The sequence below is a fragment of the Scyliorhinus torazame genome, chromosome 18 (assembly GCF_047496885.1).
Source record: "Scyliorhinus torazame isolate Kashiwa2021f chromosome 18, sScyTor2.1, whole genome shotgun sequence".
Lineage (NCBI taxonomy): Eukaryota > Metazoa > Chordata > Chondrichthyes > Carcharhiniformes > Scyliorhinidae > Scyliorhinus > Scyliorhinus torazame.
This window is the reverse complement of record NC_092724.1, coordinates 153,748,879-153,776,149: the sequence shown is the minus strand read 5'-3', so window position 1 is coordinate 153,776,149 and position 27,271 is coordinate 153,748,879. Positions and strand designations below refer to the sequence as shown.

The window sequence follows — 27,271 nt, the reverse complement described above, 5'->3', positions numbered from 1 at the left end:
GCTATCCACAATGCTACTGTGCTGCCCTGTGAGGATGCCTGAAGATCTGGCTAGCATGGATTGCCGAATCCCTGTGTTTGGTTTCAGGTTAAATCACCACCTGTTCGCTCTCCCCGTCAAAAGGTAAAGCAGTCTATGGCCCTCTGGGACTGTGGCAACATTTACATTTATTCTGGAGCTGCTCCAGTAACCCCATATTCATTAGTTATTCCACAATACATTTCAATATACAACAAGCGATGGAAGCCTTGTTAGCTCAAACAAACAATTTCACCTCTTTCACAATAGACAGCTTAAAAGGGATGTGTACCTTTAACAAATGGTTAGATTCACAGCAGTTATGGTTTGGGTGTATGCTCTATTGTAGAATGCCCTGACTTATTTTGATCAGGGAAGATTTTGTTTTGTTAACGTTTAGCATGTTTGCAACCCTCCGTGGTGAAGAGCGACATATTTTATGCATTTAATGCTCATTTCCAAGGCAACCGCCATGAAGCCTTCATTTTAAAGCATTTCGTTGTTCAAGTAATTGATTTAGGAAAGCAAACCTCCAGATGGCTGCTGGGTGATCAGTACTGCACTCCTGAGCCATGGAGTGAAGCTCCCTTTACAGGAAGCACTGCTTAAACTGATAAAGTGACCCTTTGTCTTAATACTGCTTGTTTAGTCTTGCTGTGCGCAATTTGTGTGCCATATTTTTCCTAAAAAAATAACTGGGATTACACTTCGGAGATACTACCGTGGCTCTTTGGGATATCTTTAAGTCGTGCAAGACGGTGTATGAATTCAGGTTTATTTTGATTTTTTTTTTCTTTCCCGTCCTTGAGATGCTTTCCTGGAAAACCACCCACATGTCAGAGGAACAGTAGATGTTCAGGCCCTTGACCCTGTTAAGCCATTCACTAAAACCATGACTGATTTGTATCCTCACCCTTTGTTTTGGTCCTCAAATCCTGAATGCGTCAACATGCTTTTATGACAGGGAAATTGTGTTTTGCAAATCAATTTGGAGTTCTTTGATGTAACAAATCTGTTGGATAATGGGGAGCCAGTAGATGTAGTATATTTGGGTTTTCAAAAGGCATTCGATAAGGTCCCAGAAAAAAGATTGCTGGACAAGATAAAGGCTCATTGTGCTGAGGGTAATGCATGATGACGAATAGAGAATTGGGTAATTCGCAGGAAACAGAGAGTTGAGATAAATATATCATTTTTGGTTAGCACATTGTAAGTAGTGGAGTGCCAAAGGGATCAGTGCCGGAGCTTCAACTATTTGCAATCTCTGCGAGTGAGTTAGATGAAGGGACCAAATGTATTGTTGCCAGATTTGCTGACAATATATAGATAGTTGGAAAAGCAAGTTGTGAGGAGGGCACAAAGGCCAGAATTTTACCAGCACATGATGGGTTCCTCCGCCAGGACCAATGAAAGTTTGAGCCTGCAGTAGTGAAAGCAGTACCACAGAGCGCATATTACGGGTGGAGGCCTGGCTCTCTGAGCTAGCAGCGTAGAGGAATAACATCCTTGCAGTACCATTTCCCAATGTACTCTGTCGACTATTCTTTTGTCTACTGTGTACGTTCCCTTGGCTGCAGAGAAATACTTTTTACTGCACTTCGGGACATGTGACAAATATCAGCCAATCAATAGAGACGGCCAGCGTTAAGGCTGCGGAGGGAGGAAGGGCACATGATCAGATGTCGAGGCCAGAGAGCATTTTCTGTGAGGCAGGCTCCAGCGATCGGGGGGAAAAAGCCTCCGATGGCAAAACTGGAGTTGTTTGGGGGTGGGTGGGGAGTGATGGGGGAGCTGCGCATTGCTGCTGGGGACCAGCAGGGTACAGAATGGCTGGTTCCTCCGGAGGGCCACAGGGCGGAGCAAAATGACACACAGGATGGAATTCTCCCTTGAGAGCGTGTGCCTTGGTACCTGCTCCTCGTGCTGATCCACAAAATGAACAGGAGATGGGAATCAGTATGAATGTTATAATTTTTTATTTTAAAAAAATATATATTTTATTCAAGATCTTTTGGCCAAACATAACAGTACGTAGTGTTTCTTTTAAACAACAATAAAGCAATATAAATAACAGTGGCCAGTTTTAAACAAATAAATAATATATGAACAGAAACAAAAACCAAACTAAATGGCAACTGCCTTGTCAAAAATAAATACTCTCCAAAGATACAATCCAACAGTCCAATATACATTACCTAAAACAAGTGCCTATACATATACAATAACATCCCTGAGAGTCTGTCCGATTCCTCTCTCTCTCCCCCCCCCCCCCCCCCCCCCCCCCTGGGTTGCTGCTGTTGTCTTCTTCTTTTCCATTCCCTCTATCTTTCTGTGAGGTAGTCGACAAACGGCTGCCACCGCCTGATGAACCCTTGAGCCGAACCCCTTAGTACGAACTTAATCCGTTCTAACTTTATAAACCCTGCCATGTCGTTTATCCAGGTCTCCACATCCGGGGGTTTGGCTTCCTTCCACATTAACAATATCCTGCGCCGGGCTACTAGGGACGCAAAGGCCAAAACATCAGCCTCTCTCGCCTCCTGCACTCCCGGCTCTTCTGCAATCCCAAATATAGCCAACCCCCAGCTTGGTTCGACCTGGACCCCCACCACCTTCGAAAGCACCTTTGCCACCCCCACCCAAAACCCCTGTAGTGCCGGGCATGACCAGAACATGTGGGTGTGATTCGCTGGGCTTCTCGAGCATCTCGCACACATATCCTCTACCCCAAAAAATTTACTGAGCCGTGCTCCAGTCATATGCGCCCTGTGTAACACCTTAAATTGTATCTGGCTTACCCTGGCACACGAGGACGATGAGTTTACCCTACGTAGGGCATCAGCCCACAGCCCCTCCTCAATCTCCTTCCCCAGCTCTCCTTCCCATTTCCCTTTCAGCTCATCTACCATGATCTCCCCCTCGTCCCTCATTTCCCTATATATGTCCGACACCTTACCATCCCCCACCCATGTCTCTGAGATCACTCTATCCTGCACCTCCTGCGTCGGGAACTGCGGGAATTCCCTCACCTGTTGCCTCGCAAAAGCCCTCAGTTGCATATACCGAAATGCATCCCTTGGGGCAACCCATATTTTTCTGTCAGCGCTCCCAGACTCGCAAACGTCCCATCTACGAACAGATCTCTCAATTGTGCTACCCCTGCTCTTTGCCATGCTCCAAATCCCCCATCCATTCTCCCCGGAACAAACCTATGGTTATTTCTTATCGGGGACCGCACCAAGGCTCCCGTCTTTCCCCTATGCCGTCTCCACTGCCCTCAAATTTTCAATGTAGCCACCACCACCGGGCTTGTGGTGTATTTCTTCGGTGAGAACGGCAACAGTGCCGTCACCATAGCTTGTAGGCTAGTCCCCCTGCAGGACGCCCTCTCCAATCTCTTCCACGCTGCTCCCTCCCCTTCTCCCATCCACTTACACACCATTGAAATATTGGCGGCCCAGTAGTACTCACTTAGGCTCGGTAGTGCCAGCCCCCCCTGTCCCTACTACGCTGCAAAAATCCCCTCCTCACTCTCGGGGTCTTCCCGGCCCACACAAAACTCATAATACTCTTCTCGATTCTTTTGAAAAAAGCCTTCGTGACCACCACCGGGAGGCACTGAAACACAAAAAGGAATCTCGGGAGGCACACCATTTTAACCGCCTGCACCCTACATGCCAGTGACAGGGACACCATGTCCCATCTCTTAAAGTCCTCCTCCATCTGTTCCACCAACCGCGTTGTTAAGCCTATGTAATGTACCCCAATTCTTGGCTATCTGGATCCCCAAGTACCGAAAGTCCCTTGTTACCTTCCTCAAATGTAAATCCTCTATTTCTCTGCTCTGCTCCCCTGGATGCACCACAAACAACTCACTTTTCCCCATGTTCAATTTATACCCTGAAAAATCCCCAAACTCCCCAAGTATCCGCATTATCTCTGGCATCCCCTCCGCCGGGTCCGCCACATATAGCAACAAATCATCCGCATACAGAGATACCCGGTGTTCTTCTCCTTCCCTGAGTACTCCCCTCCACTTCCTGGAACCCCTCAATGCTATGGCCAGGGGCTCAATCGCCAGTGCAAACAATAACGGGGACAGAGGACATCCCTGCCTCGTCCCTCTATGGAGCCGAAAATAATCAGACCCCCGTCCATTCGTGACCACGCTCGCCATCGGGGCCCTATACAGCAACTGTACCCATCTGATATACCCATCTCCAAAGCCAAATCTCCTCAGCACCTCTCACAAATAATCCCACTCCACTCTATCAAATGCTTTCTCGGCATCCATCGCCACCACTATCTCCACTTCCCCCTCTGGTGGGGGCATCATCATTACCCCTAGCAACCTCCGTGTATTTGTATTCAGCTGTCTCCCCTTCACAAACCCAGTTTGGTCCTCATGAACCACCCCTGGGACACAATCCTCTATCCTCGTTGTCATTACCTTGGCCAGACTCTTAGCGTCCACATTCAGGAGGGAAATAGGCCTATAGGATCCGCATTGCAGCGGGTCTTTTTCCTTCTTTAGGAGGAGCGATATCGTTGCCTCTGACATAGCCGGGGGCAGCTGCCCCCTTTCCCTCGCCTCATTAAAGATTCTCATCAGTAGCGGGGCCAGCAAGTCCATATATTTCCTATTGAATTCAACTGGGAATCCGTCTGGTCCCGGGGCCTTCCCCGCCTGCATGCTCCCAATCCCTTTCACTACTTCCTCCGTCTCAATCTGTGCTCCCAGTCCCACCCTCTCCTGCTCCTCCACCTTAGGAAATTCCAGCTGATCCAGAAAGCACATCATTCTCTCCTTCCCTTCCGGGGGCTGAGCTTCATATAATCTTTCATAAAATGCCTTGAACACTCCATTCACTCTCTCCGCTCCCCGCTCCATCTCTCCCTCCTCATCTCTCACCCCCCCTATCTCCCTCGCTGCTCCCCTTTTCCTCAGTTGGTGGGCCAGCAACCTGCTCGCCTTCTCCCCATATTCGTACTGTACACCCTGTGCCTTCCTCCATTGTGCCTCTGCATTACCCGTAGTCGACAAGTCAAATTCTACATGTAGCCTTTGCCTTTCCCTGTACAGTCCCTCCCCCGGTGCCTCCGCATATTGTCTGTCCACCCTCAGAAGTTCTTTCAACAACCGCTCCCTTTCCCTACCCTGCTGCTTTCCTTTATGTGCCCTAATAGATATCAGCTCCCCTCTAACCACTGCCTTCAGCACCTCCCAGACCACTCCCCATTATCATTGAGTTCCAAGTACCTTTCAATACACCCCCTCACCTTAAACACACCCCCTCATCTGCCAATAATCCCATGTCCATTCTCCAGGGTGGACGCTGTTCTTTTTCCTCCCCTATCTCCAGGTCCACCCAATGTGGAGCGTGATCCGAAATAGCTATAGCCGTGTACTCCGTCCCCGTCACCTTCGGATCAGTGCCCTTCCCAAAACAAAAAAGTCTATCCGTGAATAAACTTTGTGGACATAGGAGAAAAACAAAAACTCCTTATTCCTAGGTCTACTAAATCTCCAGGGGTCTACTCCTCCCATCTGCTCCATAAAGTCCTTAAGCACCCTAGCTGCAGCCAGCCTCCTTCCGGTCCTGGACCTCGATCTGTCCAGCCCTGGGTCCAGCACCGTATTAAAATCTCCACCCATTACCAACTTCCCCACCTCTAGGTCCGGGATACGTCCTAACATACGCCTCATAAAGTTGGCATCATCCCAGTTCGGGGCATATACGTTCACTAAGACCACCGCCTCCCCTTGCAATTTGCCACTCACCATCACGTATCTGCCCCCACTATCCGCCACCTATGGTCTTTGCCTCAAACATTACCCGCTTCCCCCACTAGTATAGCCACCCCCCTGTTTTTTGCGTCTAGCCCCGAATGAAACACCTGCCCCACCCATCTTTTGCGTAGTCTGACCTGGCCTATCAGTTTCAGATGCGACTCCTGCAGCATAACCACATCTGCCTTAAGTTTCTTTAGGTGTGCGAGTACCCGTGCCCTCTTTATCGGCCCGTTCAGCCCTCTCACATTCCACGTGATCAGCCGGGTTGGGGGGCTCTTTACCGCCCCCCCCCCTTGTCGACTAGCCATCTCCTTTTTCAATCCAGCTCCTCACCCGGTTCCCACATAGCCGTATCTCCCCCCAACGGCGCCCTCCCGCCCCGACCACCCCACCCCATACCAGCTCCCCCTCCTCCCCAGCAGCAGCAACCCAGTTAACCCCCCCCCCCCCGCTAGATCCCTCACTAGCGTAATTGCACCCCCCCCATATTACTCCCAGAAGTCAGCAAACTCTGACCGACCTCGGCTTCCCCCCGTGACCTCGGCTCCCACTGTGCGAGGCCCCCTCCTTCCTGCTTCCCTGTTTCCGCCATGATTACCATAGCGCGGGAACAAAGCCCGCGCTTCCCATTTGGCCCCGCCCCCAATGGCCGGCGCCCCCAGCTCCTCATCCTCCCTCCCCCCCCCCCGCACGACATGGGGAAGAGAGAAAAGTTACAGGGTCGCAGGATTAACAACTTGGGAAATCATCTCTTCCCCCTTTTTCCCCCCCCTCTTCACCCCACATATTCGCCCCCACCACTTTGTCCCAAACGTTCTTTTTCTAGCCCGCTTATTCCAGTTTCTCCTCGACAATAAATGTCCACGCCTCTTCTGCCGTTTCAAAGTAGTGGTGTTTCCCTTGATGTGTGACCCACAGTCTTGCCGGCTGCAGCATTCCAAATTTAACCTTCCTTTTGTGCAGCACCGCCTTGGCCCGATTAAAGCTTGCCCTCCTTCTCGCCACCTCCGCACTCCAATCTTGATATACGCGGATCACCGCGTTCTCCCACCTACAGCTCCGAGTTTTCTTTGCCCATCTGAGGACCATCTCTCTGTCCTTATATCGGAGAAATCTCACCACTATGGCTCGAGGAATTTCTCCAGCCCTCTGTCTTCGTGCCATAACTCGATACGCTCCCTCCACCTCCAACGGGCCCGTCGGGGCCTCCGATCCCATTAACGAGTGCAGCATCGTGCTCACATATGCCCCGACGTCCGCCCCTTCTGCACCTTCGGGAAGACCAAGAATCCTTAAGTTCTTCCTCCTCGCATTATTCTCCAGCACCTCCAGCCTTTCCACACACCTTTTGTGTTGTACCTCGTGCATCTCTGTCTTCACCACCAGGCCCTGTTTGTCGTCCTCATTCTCAGCAGCCTTTGCCTTCACGACACGAAGCTCCTGCTCCTGGGTCTTTTGCTCCTCCTTTAGCCCTTCAATCGCCTGTAATATCGGGGCCAACAGCTCCTTCTTCATCTCCTTTTTAAGTTCTTCCACGCAACGCCGCAGGAACTCTTGTTGGTCAGGGCCCCATATTAAACTGCCTCCTTCCGATGCCATCTTGCTTCCTGGCCGCTGCTCTAGAGGATCCACCGCAATCCGGCCACTTTCCTCTCCTTTTTCCATCCGTGTCCAGGGGGGATTCCCTTCTGGTTTACCGCACAGTGTTTTTAGCCGTTAAAATTGCCGTTGGGGCTCCTATTAAGAGCCCAAAAGTCCTTTCCACCGGGAGCTGCCGAAACGTGCGACTTAGCTGGTCATCGCCGCACCCGGAAATCATGAATGTTATAATTAACGCACTGTGAAGCTAGAGACAGTGTAGAGAGAAATTTAATTACTTTATCAAGCCACTCAAAGCAATATTCTGTTCAATTAATTACGTGTGTACTCAACACCTATGTCATAGTAACCAGTCCGTCAGACAGCCTTAAATTACATCTAATGTTTACCATAGTTGCCCTTTAAGTACAGACGCATTTATTTACATACTTCTTTTGCAAGTGTTCTGTGTATCATGACCTTGCATTCGTTCTAGTCCAAGTAATCAGCCTATCTAAAGAAGTGGCAGGTTGAATATCATTTTCGTTTGAATATCATGTGCTGACATCTGTGTGAATCTATAGTCTATCACTTCCTGTGTTTCTCCCTGCTGCGGGAGAGTGGGAGCTTAAAACCTTTGTGCGTTAGCCCAATATAATAAGGAGAAGGCCCAGCTTAACCTGGGGGCATAATATGGAGAACTGGATATGGACATGTAGGAGCCGCAGGTGACAAACCATAGACTTGAAATATTTTTCATCATGTCAGTGCACAGCATAAAGGCTTCAACTCATGTACTCTCAAAAGGAAATGCTTAATTAACATCATGTATTGATTGAGTCCGGGAGCCCCTGCAGGCAGTGTGCTGGCTCGGGTGGTGTGCGCTATCCATGTCTTTGCGTTTGACCATACTGAGTTCCACCGTTGAGATGTGGCAACTTCAGCGATTCCCGGAGAAAAGCACCAGAGGTCAAAAAAGAAACCAGACCACGATACATCCGTACTCGCTCAGGCTCCACCATGACCTGTGGTCACAGGGAAAAGCAGCCATTACAGTTAACAGGACAGGGACCAGCTCGATAGGACTGTTAGGCAGAAGGTACCATTAGTTCTGTTTACACACCAATCAATGCAGCACGGTAGCACACGTAGCTAGCACTGTGGCTTCACAGCGCCAGGGTCCCAGGCTGCGATTGTCTGCTGGGTCACTGTCTGCGGAATCTGCACATTCTCCCCGTGTCTGTGTGGATTTCTTCCGGGTGCTCCGGTTTCCTTCCACAGTCCAAAGACGTGCAGGTTAGGTGGATTGGCCATGCTAAATTGCCCTTGGTGTTCAAAAAGGTTAGGAGGGATTATTGGGTTATGGGGATAGGGTGGAAGTGAGGGCTTAAGTGGGTCGGTACAGACTCGATGGGCCGAATGGCCTCCTTCTGCACTGTATGTATGTTCTATGTTCTAATGCCTAAAAGCTAAAGCCAGGCTGAAACGGGATTGGATAATGGTATTTTCTCAGGCAGCAACATATTTCACGTTCTTGGACAGGTTACTCATCAATGTTGGTTTCATTGTCTAAAATGAGAAGCAAAATAATCATAGAATGTTTGCAGCTTATGTTGTGTTAGTGTCAGATCTCTGCAAGAGCAGTTTGACTGGCCTCAACCTCCTGTCGTTTCCTGGTAGCTGTCATTTATTTTCTCTTTAGGTACTTAACTAATTCCCTTTTGAAAGCCGTGATTGAACCTGCCTCCCCCATCCCCACAGGCTGTGCATTGCAGAGCCTCAGCCCTTGCTGCTTAAAGGTGTTTTTCCTCATGTCACTTTTGGTTCTTTGTCAAGCACATTAAACCTCTGCCCTCTGGCTCTCCCCCCTTCTGCCAATGCAACAACAATCTCCGTTAAAATTATAAATACATATTCAAAAGGAATTTGATGAATTGTCACACATAATGTTGTGACATAAGATAAGGGGCTCATGGAATAGTTGGGGAGGGGCATTGGCGGCGGTGGGAATATATTAGCATCAGTTAAAGATTCACCAGGGGGCAGGAAACAGACTAATAATAAATGGATCATTTTCGTATTAGCATACAGTGACTTGGGTGTTGCAAGGATCAAAGCTGGGGACTCAGCTATATATGTATTAATTCTGTTATGACAATCTGGGCTAGGGCACGGTCAGTTGCTCGGTCAATGCCCCCCCCCCCCCCCCCCAAGTTCCAAAACAATAATTCTTGGAAAGATACCCAAAGTTTTTGGCCCATGGCTAGCCAATAATTACAGTCACCAGGTTTGTAAATTTAAACACGATTACTTTTTATTTATAACAAGAACTACAATGAAATATGCAGCAAATACAACTGGTTAACTGTTATCTAATTCCTAATCCCTCCCACCCTAATTTGTATATAATATCTATACATACACGACAAACAAACACAGAGGGGAAGGGAGAGGTGAAAATAATAAGTCAAAGGATAAAGAATCTTTGTTTCAGATGGTTGTCTTTAAGCTCACCTTCCATCAAACTAGGCTTTCAGGTCAAGGTCCCTATTTTCAGTCTGCGATGGTTTTCACTGTAGATTCATTCTTCCGGGTTCTCTATAGGTTCAGAAATGCAGCAGCTCACAGTATTTCTGGAGAGTGAGTGAGAGCGAAGAGAGGGAGAGCAGGCACCCACAGCTCCTTTCCTGAACATCCAAGACCCAGCTCCTTGGGCTCTGGAAAGCATCCCACCTAGGTAGGATCCAATCACCACCTGTTACCAGGCAGAATTCGGCCATTTGGCCAATTCGTTGGCTACTAGCTAACCAATTGAACCAAGTCCCACCCCATCTCTTGGGTGCAGCCAACCAATCGAACCAAGTCCCACCCCATCTCTTGGGTGCAGCCAACCAATCGAACCTAGTCCCACCCCATCTCTCGGGTGCCACAAAGTCAGAGATCTGCTGCTCGAAAACTAGCACCATATTCTGTGATGCAACTTTTTGAATTCCTCCTTCTCTCAGCTGCTCGACTTAAAGATACACGACCACTCCATGATGCATACATGCATCAAAATGATAATGGCCCAAAAATAAAGGGGAAATAAGGGAATCCACAGGAAGGATCCTTAACTTCAAAGAAGGGGCTGAGTTTGATGCCGCCACATTTACTGATGGTACAAAGTTAGGTGGGAATGTCGGCTGTGAGGAGGACATAAAGAGACTGCAAAGGGTTATGGATAGGTTAAGTGATTCGGCAAAAAGGTGGCAGGTTGAGTATGATCTGGGGAAATTTGAGGTTGATCGCTTTGGTAGGAAAAGTAGAAAAACTATGGGCGCGATCAAGCAGCTGTGTTAGCTGTGGGCGCAAATTCCCTAATGGCCGCTGATTCTCGTGAGAGGCCAAAAACAGGACTTGCGCCGAGGCGATTTCTGACCTGGATCTTCCCAGCTCCATCCTCCAGGCTTATCGTCGCATCTTCCGTCCTCAACGAATCTTCCCACCCACTAGCCATGATGTCACACCGGCACAAATCATTGCCCCTCTTTAAAACCCGGGAATGAGGCACCATGACCTCAGAGTGGGAGATAGGAGGTAAGCTCCACTGTCTCCACTGAGCACCAGGGAGACCAGGGGACGCAAGTGGGGGCAGCTGTCAGGGGCCATTGGTTTTGCTCGCGGGGCTCACCAAGGTCATTGCCGGTGGAATACGAGTCTGCTCTCTGTGGTATTGGAGTCTGGGGCGGGGGTGCCTGTCACCGGGGCGGGTGCGCGGCACACTGGGTGGGATCTGATCGTTGCCGTACAATCTGGCCAGATAGGCAGAAGCCACGCTGCCAATTAGGCAGGCAGCATGAGAACCCACAAGACAATTAGCCCACTCCGGAAGACGGGGGGGGGGGGGGGGGGGGGGGGGGGGGGGGGGGGGGGGGGGGGGGGGGTGTTGTCATGGGGTGGGGTCTGGGTTCACCTGAGGATTAGCTATAAAGTAAGGTGATATATGGAGGGATGATGCCAACGAGCTCTCTGAAACCTCCAGCTTAACTAAGCAGGGTGCCTATTTCTCCTGAAGGAGGAACCTATTGTGCCCAGTTTGTATCCCGAGGTTCATGCTCGTTACACTAATTGGTCCTCGGGGCTTAATGCTTTGCACCACCAGCTCTTCAAAGTTTAAAATACAAGACTGAGACTCAACTTTAGGTGCCAGGGCTGCCAGTTGAGAGCTCGGGAACAATTGGCGAGGGGGTCACATGCCCCTCGGCTTCCCGAAGCCTAGAAGGAAGGTGAGAAGCACAATTCCATTCAGAAGGAACTTAAGCTTATGAAGCCTGAGAGTGATGAGCATCAATTATCGTTAATACAGTTATACATCGGAATTAGACAGTTGTCAGTGTTCCAGCGCTACAAGTGCCGAATGTCACCCGTGCCCAAGCTGTGCACCTGCACTTTCCTAACCTTGTGTACCTTCACCTAGTGTTTTGTGCTTAAACAAAGGAGATTACAATGGGATGAGAGAAGAACTAGCTAAGGTAGACTGGGAGCAAAGACTTTATGGTGAAACAGTTGAGGAACAGTGGAGAACCTTCCAAGTGATTTTTCACAGTGCCCAGCAAAGGTTTATACCAACAAAAAGGAAGGACGATAAAAAGAGGGAAAATCGACCGTGGATATCTAAGGAAATAAGGGAGAGTATCAAATTGAAGGAAAAAACATACAAAGTAGCAAAGATCAGTGGGAGACTAGAGGACTGGGAAATCTTTAGGGGCAACAGAAAGCTACTAAAAAAGCTATAAAGAAGAGTAAGATAGATTATGAGAGTAAACTTGCTCAGAATATAAAAACAGATAGTAAAAGTTTCTACAAATATATAAAACAAAAAAGAGTGGCTAAGGTAAATATTGGTCCTTTAGAGGATGAGAAGGGAGATTTAATAATGGGAGATGAGGAAATGGCTGAGGAACTGAACAGGTTTTTTGGGTCGGTCTTCATAGTGGAAGACACAAATGACATGGCAGTGACTGATGGAAATGACAGGTGAGGACCGTGAGACGACTGTTATCACCAAGGAGGTAGTGATGGGCAAGCTAATGGGGCTAAAGGTAGACACGTCTCCTGGCCCTGATGGAATGCACCCCAGAGTGCTAAAAGAGATGGATAGGGAAATTGCAAATGCACTAGTGATAATTTACCAAAATTCACTAGACTCTGGGGTGGTCCCGGCGAATTGGAAATTAGCAAACGTGACACCACTGTTTAAAAAAGGAGGTAGGCAGAAAGTGGGTAATTATAGGCCAGTGAGCTTAACTTCGGTAGTGGGGAAGATGCTGGAATCTATCATCAAGGAAGAAATAGCAAGGCATCTGGATGGAAATTGTCCCATTGGACAGACGCAGCATGGGTTCATAAAGGGCAGGTCGTGCCTAACTAATTTAGTGGAATTTTTTGAGGACATTAACAGTGCGGTAGATAACGGGGAGCCAATGGATGTGGTATATCTGGATTTCCAGAAAGCCTTTGACAAGGTGCCACACAAAAGGTTGTTGCATAAGATAAAGATGCATGGCATTAAGGGGAAAGTAGGAGCATGGATAGAGGATTGGTTAATTAATAGAAAGCAAAGAGTGGGGATTAATGGGTGTTTCTCTGGTTGGCTATCAGTAGCTAGTGGTGTCCCTCAGGGATCAGTGTTGGGCCCACAACTGTTCACAATTTACATAGATGATTTGGAGTTGGGGACCAAGGGCAATGTGTCCAAGTTTGCAGACGACACTAAGATAAGTGGTAAAACAAAAAGTGCAGAGGATACTGGAAGTCTGCAGAGGGATTTGGACAGGCTAAGTGAATGGGCTAGGGTCTGGCAGATGGAATACAATGTTGACAAATGTGAGGTTATCCATTTTGGTAAGAATAACGGCAAAAGGGATTATTATTTAAATGATAAAAAATTAAAACATGCTGCTGTGCAGAGAGATCTGGGTGTGCTAGTGCATGAGTCGCAGAAAGTTGGTTTTCAGGTGCAACAGGTGATTAAGAAGGCAAATGGAATTTTGTCCTTCATTGCTAGAGGGATGGAGTTTAAGACTAGGGAGGTTATGCTGCAATTGTATAAGGTGTTAGTGAGGCCACACCTGGAGTATTGTGTTCAGTTTTGGTCTCCTTACTTGAGAAAGGACGTACTGGCACTGGAGGGTGTGCAGAGGAGATTCACTAGGTTAATCCCAGAGCTGAAGGGGTTGGATTACGAGGAGAGGTTGAGTAGACTGGGACTGTACTCGTTGGAATTTAGAAGGATGAGGGGGGATCTTATAGAAACATATAAGATTATGAAGGGAATAGATAGGATAGATGCGGGCAGGTTGTTTCCACTGGCGGGTGAAAGCAGAACTAGGGGGCATAGCCTCAAAATAAGGGGAAGTAGATTTAGGACTGAGTTTAGGAGGAACTTCTTCACCCAAAGGGTTGTGAATCTATGGAATTCCTTGCCCAGTGAAGCAGTAGAGGCTCCTTCATTAAATGTTTTTAAGATAAAGATAGATAGTTTTTTGAAGAATAAAGGGATTAAGGGTTATGGTGTTTGGGCCGGAAAGTGGAGCTGAGTCCACAAAAGATCAGCCATGATCTCATTGAATGGCGGAGCAGGCTCGAGGGGCCAGATGGCCTACTCCTGCTCCTAGTTCTTATGTTCTTATGTTCACACTACGCCTAGGTGCGACCCCAGGATGCACATCTGAGGTGGAGGCAGCCTGAAGTCTTCCATTCCCTGATGCTTGAGATGCCCCTGGCAGGCGTCCCTGGAGGGCCAAGACCCGGAATAAACCTTTTCACACAGCGAGTGGTTCGGGTCTGGAATGTATGGCCTGGAAGTGTGGTGGAGGCAGGTTCAAGTGAAGCATGCAAGAGGGCATTAGATGATTATTTGAATAAAAACGATGTGCAGGGGTACAAGGAAAAGGCAGGGGAGTGGCACTAAGTCATGATGATCGTTTGGCAAGCCAGAACAGATGCAATGGCATGAATGGCCTCCTTCTGCACAATAACAACTCTGTGAGGAGAAGGGCTGGACTATTTAGGACTGGGATGAAAATACATTTCTTCACAAGGAGGGTTGTGAGCCTTTGGAATTCTCAAGCCCAGTGGGCTGTGATATTCAGACATTAGGTACATTAAGGGCGAAGATCAATAGATTTTTAGGCTGTAAAGAAATCGAGGGATTATGGGGTCTGGACAGAAACGTGGAGTTGAAATTGAAGACCAGCTATAATCCTATTGAATGGCGGCAGGTCAGGCTTCTGGGCCTATTCCTTCTCCCCCTTCATTTGTTCTTATAACTATTAAACAAATCAAAATTGATTTCTTGGTCTAAAAAACATCAGGTCTGCAAATACATTTGGTGGATGCTTTTGAATTTTATTCTTCCTATTAACGCTCTGATCCAGTAGTTTCCTATTGTTGGCTCTGCATGTCTTTCTTTTCCCAAGTTGACAGCAACAGATTTCCAGGGCTCTTAAGTCAGGTATCTATATTTAACTGACATACCAGTACATTATTTATCTCAGTGAATGCAATGGAATGTTTGTACCATTTTCCTTTGAAAGCATCCAATGTGCATGTCAGCATTTACCAGGGATTATCAGTTGAAAAGTAATAATTAGTTGATTTGCTGTTATCTCTCTGGAAGGGAAATGTTTGGGCATTTAAAAATCGACAGAAGCAAATACAATTGAAGACGCATACCCCTTGGAAATGAAGTATTATAATCTGCAAAGTTCTGCAGATGCTGGAAATCTGAAATAAAAACAGAAAATGCTGGAAAAACTCAGCAAGCCTGGCAGCGTCTAGAGGGAGAGAGAAACAGAATTAACGCCTCGGTCCGTTTGGTTCTTTTTCGGAACTGAGATAGAGGGAAAATCCGTTAGATGCTACGCTATAGCTGGAACAAGAGATGGATGACCAGGTGCGGGTGGGAGGAGGAGTGCTTTTGCATTGAGACACAAACGTATGGGATATTTAAAAAAGGATTCAGATGGAGAAGAAAAGTCACAGCCTAAAGTTGTTGAACTCCGTGTTGAGTCCTGAGAGCTGTAATGTGACTTGTGTGAAGGTGAAATTAATTATTATATTGCTTTAAATAGAATTTCCCAGCACTGTGAATATTGTAAAACAATGGTACGATGGACATTACCGATACTTAGAGGTTTGTCAGAAATGTGTGGGAAGAATCAAAGATAAACATTTTATAAAGGATCGGTTCAAAGAAAAAGATTTAACCGAATCTCTAAATACTCTTTATAGACTGCTTTTTCTTCTGGATCTTCCCTATGGATATTATCAGATAGTTTGTTTGGTAAAAGGAGGAATCAAACAATAAATTCATATCCACGTAATGAAAGTGTCAACAAAGTTTCAGCTGGTGCTGTAGGGAACCTCCTCATTCATGCCTTAATTAACTGTAGCCGAGTGAGGAGACCTTTGTTTAATCGTTTTGATTGGATGGGCCCAGACGAACAATAAACTCAACTAATCTTACCATTGGGTTCTTCTCCCACACCCGCATATTCTCTGCATGGACATTATCTCTCTGTTCAATTAGAAATAGGTACTTAAGAAAGAGATCATTCCCCAGATGGTTCAGCCACTTTAGTCATAATTTAAGACGTACTCATTCAGTTCTAATCTGTGGTAAAGTAATTGCTCTTTTTTTTGTGGGGAGGGTGTCTGAAAGTAAATTTGTGGACATTGGGACAGGAAAGGATGAGGCCAGACTAATGATACCTCCATTCCTGTGCCAATTGGCACAAGTCATCTTTCAACAGCCATGTAGTTACGCTGGGTGAGGGATAAATGTCAACCAGGATTCCGGGGCAGAAAACTCCCTCGTTCCTCTTTGAATAATGCTTTTATGTCCATCAGAGGGGGCAGATGGTGCCCAGGGTTAACTTCTCATCCAAGTATCGGTACCGCCACTATTTCCCCCAGTGTTGCGCTGGAATGGGAACCTAGATTTTGTGCTTGGGTCGTTGGAGTGGAACTTGAATCTGTAACCTTCTGACTCAGAGACATGTGTGCCACAGGAAAGCAAACATTGGCACCTTGTTTTATTGGTCAACCAAAGAGCCCATGTGCAGACATGACAGGCTAATGACTGTGGTGCTGTAGGTTTGTGTTACCAAGGGGAAAGGAAAAATGTGGTCGATAAAATTAAAACTCGACAATTGACAATAACTTTGAATTGAGTGATGATAAAGGTTTTTAAAAAATACTTTTGGTTATATGGTTGTGTTTTGTAAAGTAGGCTGTGTGTCTATGTCCACCATTAATTAAACTGGGGGAAAGGTTAATAGAGATGGGTTGCCTACAATAGCTGAGAGATAAAAGGGTAAGATGGTATGTTCATACATTTGTCGTGAGAGGCTATGGTGAGGTTGTATTTTCAAGTAAATGGGTTGGGTTTATAATTTGCATTAGGAGATAGGTAAGGATTTGGGTCTTCAGCTGATAATTTCAAGGGAGTGCAGAAGTGACAAGGGACTATTGCAAGTAAACAGGGGAAAGGTCTTAATTTTTTATTGACCCAAAAGTGGAGGCAATAGGAAAACATGAAAGATTTTTATATTTTGGAAAAGTTGCGTTCAAAGTGTTGTTTTTTAAAATTCATTTACAGGATATGAGTGACACTGGCTAGGCCAGAATTTATTGCTCTGCCATAGTTGCCCTTGAGGTGATGGTGATCTGCCTTCTTGAACCATTGCTGTCCATGTGGTGTCGGTTCATTACAATGGAATCTGAAATGACAAGGGAAAGAGCATTTAATGAAACACGCTAAGCTGAGTTGTGGCGGCTGCTTGGCGGAGGTGTCCGGCAACCAGTCTGTGCTGGGAAAAGGTGTGAAGGTTGCAACAGACATTTGGTCAAACCAGAAAAGTCTTTGTTTTCAGAAAGCTTATTCCTTAGGGAATATTTGGGATTTGTTGGAATTTTTATAGTTAAAAATCTAAGAGGGAGTTGTTGCCAAAAAGATAAAAGATAGTACATGTGTATTATGACCGTGATTTTTTTGGGGGGGGTTTGATATTTTGTAATACTGTCTTAACTATGTGAAAAAATGAAAATGAAAATCGCTTATTGTCACAAGTAGGCTTCAAATGAAGTTACTGTGAAAAGCCCCTAGTCGCCACATTCCGGCGCCTGTTCGGGGAGGCTGGTACGGGAATTGAACTGTGCTGCTGACCTGCCTTGGTCTGCTTTCAAAGCCAGCGATTTAGCCCTCTGCTAAACAGCCCCATTAATCTGACGTGTTGAAGTTTTTTCTTCTTGTTAATAAATTTTCACATTCTTAAAATTCTAAAAGTGTCACTAGAGTTCTATGTTTCTGGAATCAGTAGTTTTTCCTTCTCGTTTTCAAAATGCAAAAAAGGAAAGTTATGAACAGGAAGACTGGTTTCCTCCGAGGTTTAGATTATTTAGCAAATATAATCTGCTATGGTTGTAACAATCAGCATTAATTTATATTGTATTTGAACTTTATTAACGTATTCATCTTTGGCATCATCATTGTTAGATCATTATCGGGGCAGTTATTCTTTCAAAGTGTAAATGTGTTCTTTATTTTTCCGGTACAATTATATTTAAACAATTGCAATGCATACCACTGAACTAATGATCATGTGTGTATATTGGGTCGTGGTGAGGGTTGAGTTTAAATGTACTTTCACTTGATGTTTTATCATGTTGATGGAAAGTGTTTGAGTTACAACGTCATTTGTCCTTGACAGCTGATAGACGACAAGAAGGGGTTAAATGCAAAGTGCGAGTCGATGGTAAATGAACTGAAGCAGGTGGACCAGAAATACATGAAGAAAATCAAACAGATGCAAGATCAGCATGAAATGGTGAGAGATTCCAAATTTAACTCTAGAGTCACACAGGCCATTCGGCCCAACTGATCTGTGGCAAATGCTGATACTCCACCAGCCTCCATCTACTTTATATCATCTCACTCTATCTTTCTATTCCCTTTACCCTCACATATTTACTTAGCTTCCCTTAAATTATTAAATTCACCTCATGTGGTAGTAAATTTCACATTGTCGCCGTCCTGAGGAGACCGGTTTCTCCCGAATTCGTAAATTAGTCTATTAGGAACTAACTTCAATATATAGCCTCTTGCTTTGAACTTTGTGAATGTGGAAACATCTTCACTACCATTACCCGCAAACACCTTCATAATTTTTAAGGGATCCACTAAGTCCTCTATAGGTCTTTCGCAAGAGAGATGGGTATTGGCCTGTTCAATCTTCCCTCTCAGTTACAGTAACATTCCATTCTATGTTTCTTGTACATTCTCTGCTATTTCTATACAATATGGAGACCCGAACCATGCACATTACTCTAAATATTGTCAAACCGAGAAACTATACAAATTTAACGTAACTTCTGTGATTTTGAATTGAATTCTTCTGGAAATAAATCCCAGTGCTTTGTTTGCACTCTTTATGTTCAGCTGCTTCGCTACTTTTAATGATTTTTGCATCTGCACAGTCCCCTTGCATTTCTACCATGTGTTCATTTCCATTTACCTGCCCATACTGCAAGCTTAGTGCCATTGATTTTGTCGCAGTCTTCCTCGGTATTGTCTATACCCTGCAATCGGGTGTCTCCAGCAATGTGTACTTATGTAGTGCCTTCAGCATAACAAAACTGTCCAAGGCAGGGAAAACATGAGCTATCCACCAGCTCTCTGGCACTGTTTGCTTTTCTGCTCAATGTTGTTATAGACAGGTATTTATCCTCTGCTATGTCTTCCTTAACTGCATTGACTAGTTGCTGGACTGTCCAATTGGTGAAAGCCAAGATATCCTTCTGACTGTGCTGAACCTCTAGTTTTGCAAAGCCAACGCAATTTGCAAGTGGTGTCTTGCAAAAGGTAGTGAAACGAAAATGGACATTAGACACTACTGAAGACACAAATTAAAAATCTGATTCCCACATTGAAAAGGGAGAGGACAAATCCCACCAACGATAGTCAAATTAGCTGAACATTGGTGGCAGGAAAGATATTAGAATCTTTGCTCAAAGGTGGAATAGAAAAATATCGACAACGGTACAATAAACTTCGCTCAACATGGAATCTTTGAATAAGTAAAAGAAAGTTCAGACAAGGGCATTGTGGTGGGAGTAATATATATAAACCTTTATGCGAAGCCACAAAGTAGGCACACGGTCTGTTATTTTGTCTTCACTGTGACGTTCTGCAATTGGTGGTGAGGTTTAAATCCTTTTAGGCTAACTGCAAATAGCTAGTCTGAGGTTTCTGATGTACAAGCACAAGAAAGAGGTCCATCAACTTGAATTATTATTTGTTTTGGTTAGCGCCATGGGACTTCCGTCAACATTACATGTAGCATAAAATTTACGGCGAAAGATTTATACGATCTGAAGAGAAAGCAAAGTGTACTGAAGCATGAAATTTAAAACAAAGCTACGCACTTGCGAACTATCACAGTTAAGATATAAATGATCAAACATTTTATTTGTGATTTAATCATTTAAGAATTCAGTCCTGAAAACTTAGCAATATGTTTAGATGAATCAGTTGAGAAGTATCGCTGTTTTTAATTGTCATTGCCATGAAAATATTTTCCCTGTTCTATCAAGATTTATTTTCAATTCTACCAATGCTGTCACAGAAGATTCTGTAACTTTTTAAAATTCAAATCTTAGTATTGACACTAGATCTATTTAGCTACTTACAACGATATCAGTTTAATAATCGTTGCCATCCTATTATAGTTACTTATACGTGGCATTCTCCGCACCATGGAAGATGAATTCCAAAATTAGGATTGAATCCAATTAAGTCAGGAATGTAAAAAGTCTGTGTACTGTAGCCAGTTGGGAAGCATTCTATTACCGTCTCTGTACCAACTAGTGGCATTAGTATAGAGCACGCCTCGAGTTAGCTGCATCATATGTTGACAGCGGAATGAAGCTCTGTGGAGGAGGATGGATTGAAGAGGTGGCTAATAGTGAAAGCTTAAACCACTTTTGGGTTCTATTTTGTGCAGGGAATTGGAAACACGTTCCTTCTAAAGTTGTTTCTGTTGATTTTTTTTTTAACCTGTTAACTCCTGCATTTGATTTTACTCTCCGGTTTTAAGTTCAGGAAAAATAAATAGAATTCACGGGCTCTTCAGCGATTACGATCTCTGACCCAGAGATGTGCGGTTCTTACAGGCCAATATCCTTGTTAAACGTGAATGCCAAACTCCTGGCCAAGATTCTGGCCTCTAGGATTGTGGACTGTGTACCGGACATTATAGGGGAGGACCAGACAGGGTTTGTTAAGGGTCGGCAGATGGGAGCCAATGTAAGAAGGTTGCTCAATGTGATGATGATGCCCCCGGAAGGCAGGGAAGCTGAAGTGGTGGTTGCGATGGACGTGGAAAAAGCGTTCGACCGGGTCGAGTGGGATTACTTATGGGAGGTGCTGGAGCTGTTCGGGTTTGGGAGGGGCTTTGTTGACTGGGTTAGGCTGCTGTACCGGGCGCCGGTAGCTAGTGTACAGACAAATAGGACGACGTCTGAATATTTCAGACTACATTGGGGGACGAGACAGAGATGCCCCCTCTCCCCACTGCTGTTTGCGCTGGCGATAGAGCCACTGGCAATTGCTCTGAGGGCCTCAAGGGGATGGAAGGGGTTGGTTCGGGGGGGGGTGGGGGGGGGGTGTGGAGCACAGAGTCTCGTTGTATGCGGATGACTTGCTGCTGTATGTCTCAGACCCAATGGAGGGGATGGAAATTATGGGAATCCAAGGGGAATTCGGATGGTTTTCGGGTTACAAGCTCAATATGGGGAAGAGCAAGTTGTTTGTGGTTCAGGCGAGAGGTCAGGAGAGGCGACTCGGGGAACTGCCGTTAAGAGTGGTAGGGGACAGTTTTAGGTACTTGGGTATTCAGGTGGCGAGGGATTGGGACAGGCTGCACAAATTGAACCTGGCCCGGTTGGTGGACCAGGTGAAGGAGTATTTCCGGAGATGGGATGCGCTCCCGTTGTCTCTGGCGGGTCCAAAACTGAGGGGATTTTGGCAGGGGTTTGCCGACACTATGTCCACGGTATTAAATACGAGGGTGGCAATGAGTCCGGAGGTGGCGATTTTTGGGGTATTGCAGGACCCGAGGATCCAGGAGGAGAAAGAGACGAATGTTCTGGCCTTTGCTTCCCTGGTAGCTCGGAGGCGTACATTGCTGGCGTGGAGGGACTCAAAGCCCCCGAAATTGGAGACCTGGCTTTCAGACATGGCTGGCTTCCTCTGCCTGGAGAAAATTAAGTTCGCCATGAGAGGGTCTCAACTGGGGTTTGCCCTGTTAAACCTGAGGTGCATTTCATTCTTCAATTGTACGTTTTTCTAATGGAGATTCATAGTTGAACTTGACTGACGTTCCAGAGAAATCCTGAGGGAGTGTCTCGCTATCTAAATTGCTGGCTAGGATTTTCTGGCAGTGGGGGGGGGGACACCTTTTGGTCCCACCAACCTCCCCTGCATTTTGTATGACTCGCCCGCCATTGTTGGGTGTGGGGGGTGGTTTGTATGACTACCCTCTCAGGTAGACACAAGTGATTAACACGTAAAGTGAGGGCAAGGGAAGTGAGGAGCGGGCTGATTGCTCACAACACTGACTGTGAGAGACTTGCCCTCCCTCTGCGTCCAACCAAGCATGACTATTTATTTTTTACCACCTTGAGGTTGCTGACAGTTCCACTGATCTCCTTGATCCTGAAGCGGGACAAGGATCCCCTGCAATGTGGGCCTTACAGACCGATTTCCTTGCTAAATGTAGATGCCAAGGTGCTGGCGAAGATCTTAGCCACGAGGATTGAGGATTGTGTGCCGCAGATCATCCATGAAGACCTGACGGGTTTTGTGAAGGGGAGACAGTTGAACGCGAATGTGCGGAGGCTTTTGAACGTTATCATGATGCCGGCGAGGGAGGGGGAGGCGGAGATAGTGGTGGCGATGGACGCTGAGAAAGCCTTCGATAGGGTAGAGTGGGGGTACCTGTGGGAGGTGCTGAAGAGGTTCAGGTTTGGGGAGGGGTTTGTCAGGTGGGTTAGGCTGTTGTATGAGGTCCCGATGGCGAGTGTGGCCACAAATAGGAGGAGGTCCGAGTACTTTCAGTTGCACCGAGGGACGAGACAGGGGTGTCCCCTGTCCCCCCTGCTCTTCGCACTGGCGATTGAACCCCTGGCTATGGCACTGAGTGTTGAGGAACTGGAGGGGGTTGGTGCGGGGTGGGGAGGACCATAGGGTGTCGCTTTATGCGGACGACCTGCTGCTGTATGTGGCGGACCCGGTCGGAGGAATGCCAGAGGTAATGAGGATCCTTAGGGAATTCGGGGACTTTTCGGGGTACAAGCTCAATATGGGGAAGAGCGAGCTGTTCGTAGTTCAGCTAGGGGACCAGGAGAGGGGGATTGGCGAGCTCCCACTAAAAGGGGCGGAGAGGAGCTTCAGATATTTGGGGGTCCAGGTGGCCAGGAGCTGGGGGGCCCTGCATAGGCTTAACCTCTGTGGGTACTACTGGGCCGCCAATGCGACAATGGTGCGCAAGTGGGTGATGGAGGGGGAGGGGGCTGCATGGAAGAGGCTGGAGACGGCGTCCTGTGTGGGTACGAGTCTGGGGGCACTGGAAACGGTGCCGCTGCCGCTCCCTCCAAGGAGGTATACCACGAGCTCGGTGGTGGTGGCAGCCCTCAAAATATGGGGGCAGTGGAGGCGGCATAGGGGGGAAGTTAGGGCCTCGGCGTTGACCCCATTACGGGGGAACCACCGGTTCGCCCCAGGAAGAACAGGTGGAGGGTTTTCGGGGTGGCACAGGGCACGGATACGAAAGTTGGGGAACCTGTTTGTGGACGGGAAGTTCGCGAGCTTGGGTGAGCTGGAGGAGAAGTATGGGCTCCCCCCGGGGAACACCTTCAGGTACTTACAGGTAAGGGTGTTTGCCAGACGGCAGGTGGTGGAATTCCCGCGGCTACTGCCACACACAGTACAGGACAGGGTGCTCTCGGGGGGGTGGGTGGGAGTGGGGAAGATCTCGGAAACCTACCAGGTGATGCAGGAGGAGGAGGAGGCCTCGGTGGTGGAGTTGAAAGGTAAGTGGGAGGAGGAGTTGGGAGAGGAGATCGAAGAGGGGACGTGGGCAGATGCCCTAGGGAGGGTGAACTCTTCCTCTTCGTGCGCGAGGCTCAGCCTCATACAGTTTAAGGTGCTGCACAGGGCACACATGACCGGGACAAGGATGAGCCGGTTCTTTGGGGGTGAGGGCAGGTGTGTTAGGTGCTCAGGGAGCCCAGCAAATCACACCCATATGTTCTGGGCATGCCCAGCGCTGTAGGAATTTTGGATGGGCGAAGCGAGGATGGTGTCAATGGTGGTACGATCCAGGGCCAGACCGGGCTGGGGGCTCGCAATATTTGGAGTGGCAGAGGAGCCGGGAGTGCAGGAGGTGGAAGACGCCGGAATTCTGGCCTTTGCATCCCTGGTAGCCCGGCGAAGGATACTTCTTCAGTGGAAAGATGCGAGGCCCCCAAGCGTGGAATCCTGGATCAGCGATATGGCAGGGTTCATTAAATTGGAGAGGGTGAAATTCGCCTTGAGAGGGTCGGTACAAGGGTTCTTTAGGCGGTGGCAACCGTTCTTAGACTTTCTGGCAGAACGATAGACATTGGTCAATGGCAGCAGCAACTGGGGGGGGGGGGTTTACTTTATTTTTGTTTATGTTATTTACACTGGAGGGTCTGAGGGGGTGTCTACACCTGTTGTGTTAAGTCGGGGTGTTAATGTTAATTTATTATTTAGGCACGGGGGGAGGGGTTTGGGGGGTTGCTTTTTTAGATTTAGTTTTGTACTTAACCCTGTTGGGTTCTTTTTTCTTATTTTGTTATTGATATTTTATGAAAACCTTTAATAAAAATTATTTAAAAAAAAAAAAAAGAGGTTGCTGACAGTTCTATTAATAAATGAGTGATTAAGCATTTTCTGTAACTTGTGAAATATTTTGGTGTGTATTAAATGTATTCAATCTTACTCGAGGGTCTTGGTTGATGAACAAGCACGATTTCAATCTTGCGGCTCACGGAGATGACAGAGGGTCACTCATGAGGCCCACTCACTAGCCTAGGTTGCCCATCACTGACATAAAAGATTCCATGGCACTGTTTAGAAAAAAATACATGGGAAGACGGTGACATTGTGGCAATGTCACTGGATTGGTGATCCAAAGGTCCAGCCAATGCTCTGGGGATGTGGGTTCAAATCCCACCCTGGTGTTATAATTTGTGACTCATTCAGTGAGTAAAGAAGGAATCTGGAACCAGACTCTCTTCCTCTCCCTTCCACAGGTGAAGAGCGGCTCTTATATGTGCTTGAGAATAATGCCCTAATCCTTCCCTGAGTAATAACAGCTGCCCTCACTTACAACTGGAGCATGCATTTCATTGTGACAATATTGCAACATTAACACATGGCAACTGGTGGAATTTAAATTCCGCGAATGAACCTGGAAAATAAAGCTTGTCTCAGTAATGAGGTGAAAACCCATTTGATTCACTATTGTCCTTCTGGGAAGGAAATCTGCCATCCTTACCTGGTCTGACCTACACGTGACTCCAGACCCACAGCAATACTGTTGACTTTTAACTGCCCTCTGGAATGACCCAGCAAGCCACCCAGTTCAAGGGAAGTTAGGGGTGCGCCACAATTACTAGCCTTTCCAGCGACACTCCTATTCAGTGAAAAACATAAAGTTCTCCCAGTGCCATGACCAAAACGCACCTTCAATCAATACCGTGTAAAAAGATTATGTACAGATAGAGTACTCTTTTTATTTCCTGAAACCCTTGGGTCCTATTGTGTTTTGGTATTCAGATGTTTTTGTTTTTCGGATGTATGTACGGTTTGCCTAGGCCTTTGTAAGCCCAGGCTAGCCACAGTCTAAAATAAATGAAATGGCTGGAAAAGCCACACGTATCACTGAATAAAATGTTGCCCCTCTGCCTGTGGTCGGGTCCAGTCAGGGTGCGTCGTGTTGGCTCAGATCACAGACATCCCGCACAGATGGTCGGTGAGGTTCATGTTGGCTCACGTTGGTCTGTTCAAAAGTAACGTTCAGTTTGTGAATGTGCTCAGCGTAAAGGAGTTTCGACCTGTGGTATATGTATCCTGCCGTTGTTTGTACAAGCTTGCTGTGTGCAAATTGACTGCTGTGCTTCCGACGTTACATCAGTGATTGTACTTCAAAAGTAGCTCATTGGTTGTAACATGCTTTGGGACGGCACGGTGGTTAGCACTGTTGCCTCACAGCGCCAGGGACCCGGGTTCGATTCCGGCCTCGGGCGATTGTCCGTGTGGAGTTTGCACTTTCTCCCCGTGTGTGTGTGGGTCACCTCCGGGTGCTCCGGTTTCCTCCCACAGTCCAAAGATGTAGGGGTTAGCTGGGTTAGCCATGTTAAATTGCCCCTTAGTGTCCAAGAAAGGGGAGGTGAGGTTACGGGGATAGGGCGTGGGCCTAGGTAGCGTGCTCTTTCGGAGGGTCGGTGCAGACTCAATGGGCTGAATGGCCTCCTTTTACACTGGAGGGATTCTATAACATCCTATGCTTGTGAAAAACGCTAATAGTTTTTATTTTGTGTATCACTATCTTTTTGTTATTCCTGTCCAATTTGTTTTGTCTGTAGGAAATCAAGAAGCTGAAAGAAATAATGAGTGCAACAGAAAAAATGCGGCGAGAGAAATGGATAGATGAGAAAACAAAGAAAATTAAAGAGATTACTGTAAAAGGTACCAGTTTTAAATCCTGCAGTTTACAATCAGTGCTCAAAAGAGACGAGCTGGCGCTCTATAGTTGGGTATTGTGTGATTAGCTCCGAATGATGAAGTATTGTGCCCAAGGGTTTGACAACAGAACAGCTATCAAAATAAGCCGAAAGGAATTTTCAAATTTAACATTCAGATACTGTTCATGTTTTCAAATAAAATGTATATTTTATTGTGTTGGATTTATCACAGCACATCTCCATTATCTTGCAACTTACACGCATAAATCCAGAAGATTGCAGAGAACAAATAATGGTCAAGTTTGTGACACAGTAAACTTACCTATCCCCCTTGCCCGGCCCTAGGAAAGCCCAGAAATCACCTTTTAGCACACAAACCCCACATATCCACCTACACCCCAAAGAGCCCTCATTTCGAGTGAAAGTCCCGTCCCTTCCCTTGTCCAAATATATACAACATTGGCTCCTTTAGCCCCGACACCCGCACGCAGTGAAACAAAAAAGAAGAAAATACAGTCATGAGGTTACATCGGCACATGGCCATTCCTCAATGTCAGTTCTGCCACAGTCCTTCTGCCTTCGCAAACTCCTCCGCTGCTTCCGCCGTCCCAAAATAAAAGTCCCTGAGCTTGTAAGTCACCCTCTGCTTCGCTGGATATACAATGCCGCACTGCACCTTGCTAATGTACAGTGCCCTCTTCACCCGGTTGAAGGCAGCCCGCCTCCTCGCCAGCTCCACCGTAAAGTCCTGGTATACACGTATACCAGCTCCAGCCCACTGCACCACCCTCTTCTGCTTGGCCCAGCTCAGGACCTTCTCCTTCACACTGTACCTACGGAAGTACAGAGTCACTACCCTTGGCAGCTCGTTCGCCTTTGGTACAGGCCTCCACGACCGATAAGCCTGATCCAGTTCCTATCGGGAGGGATCCTCCCCCTCCCCCAATAGTTTCGCCAGCATCGCGACAAAATACTCAGTCTGCCTCGGTCCTTCAACTCCTTCGGGCAGCCCCACAATCCTCAAATTCTGTCGCCTGGATCTGTTTTCCAGGTCTTCCATTTTTC

General features: G+C 46.9%; 1 protein-coding gene across 3 annotated transcripts in view; it reads left to right on the top strand.

Moving 5' to 3' along the window:
* Positions 1–27,271, top strand: part of cep131 (centrosomal protein 131) — a 118,584-nt gene that overhangs the window by 58,202 nt on the left and 33,111 nt on the right. For all 3 annotated transcript variants that reach the window (XM_072483637.1, XM_072483636.1, XM_072483638.1), the window contains 2 exons: positions 18,145–18,261; positions 26,108–26,210. In XM_072483637.1, coding sequence (XP_072339738.1) covers positions 18,145–18,261; positions 26,108–26,210 — 220 coding nt within the window. The remainder of the gene's footprint in view (positions 1–18,144; positions 18,262–26,107; positions 26,211–27,271) is intronic.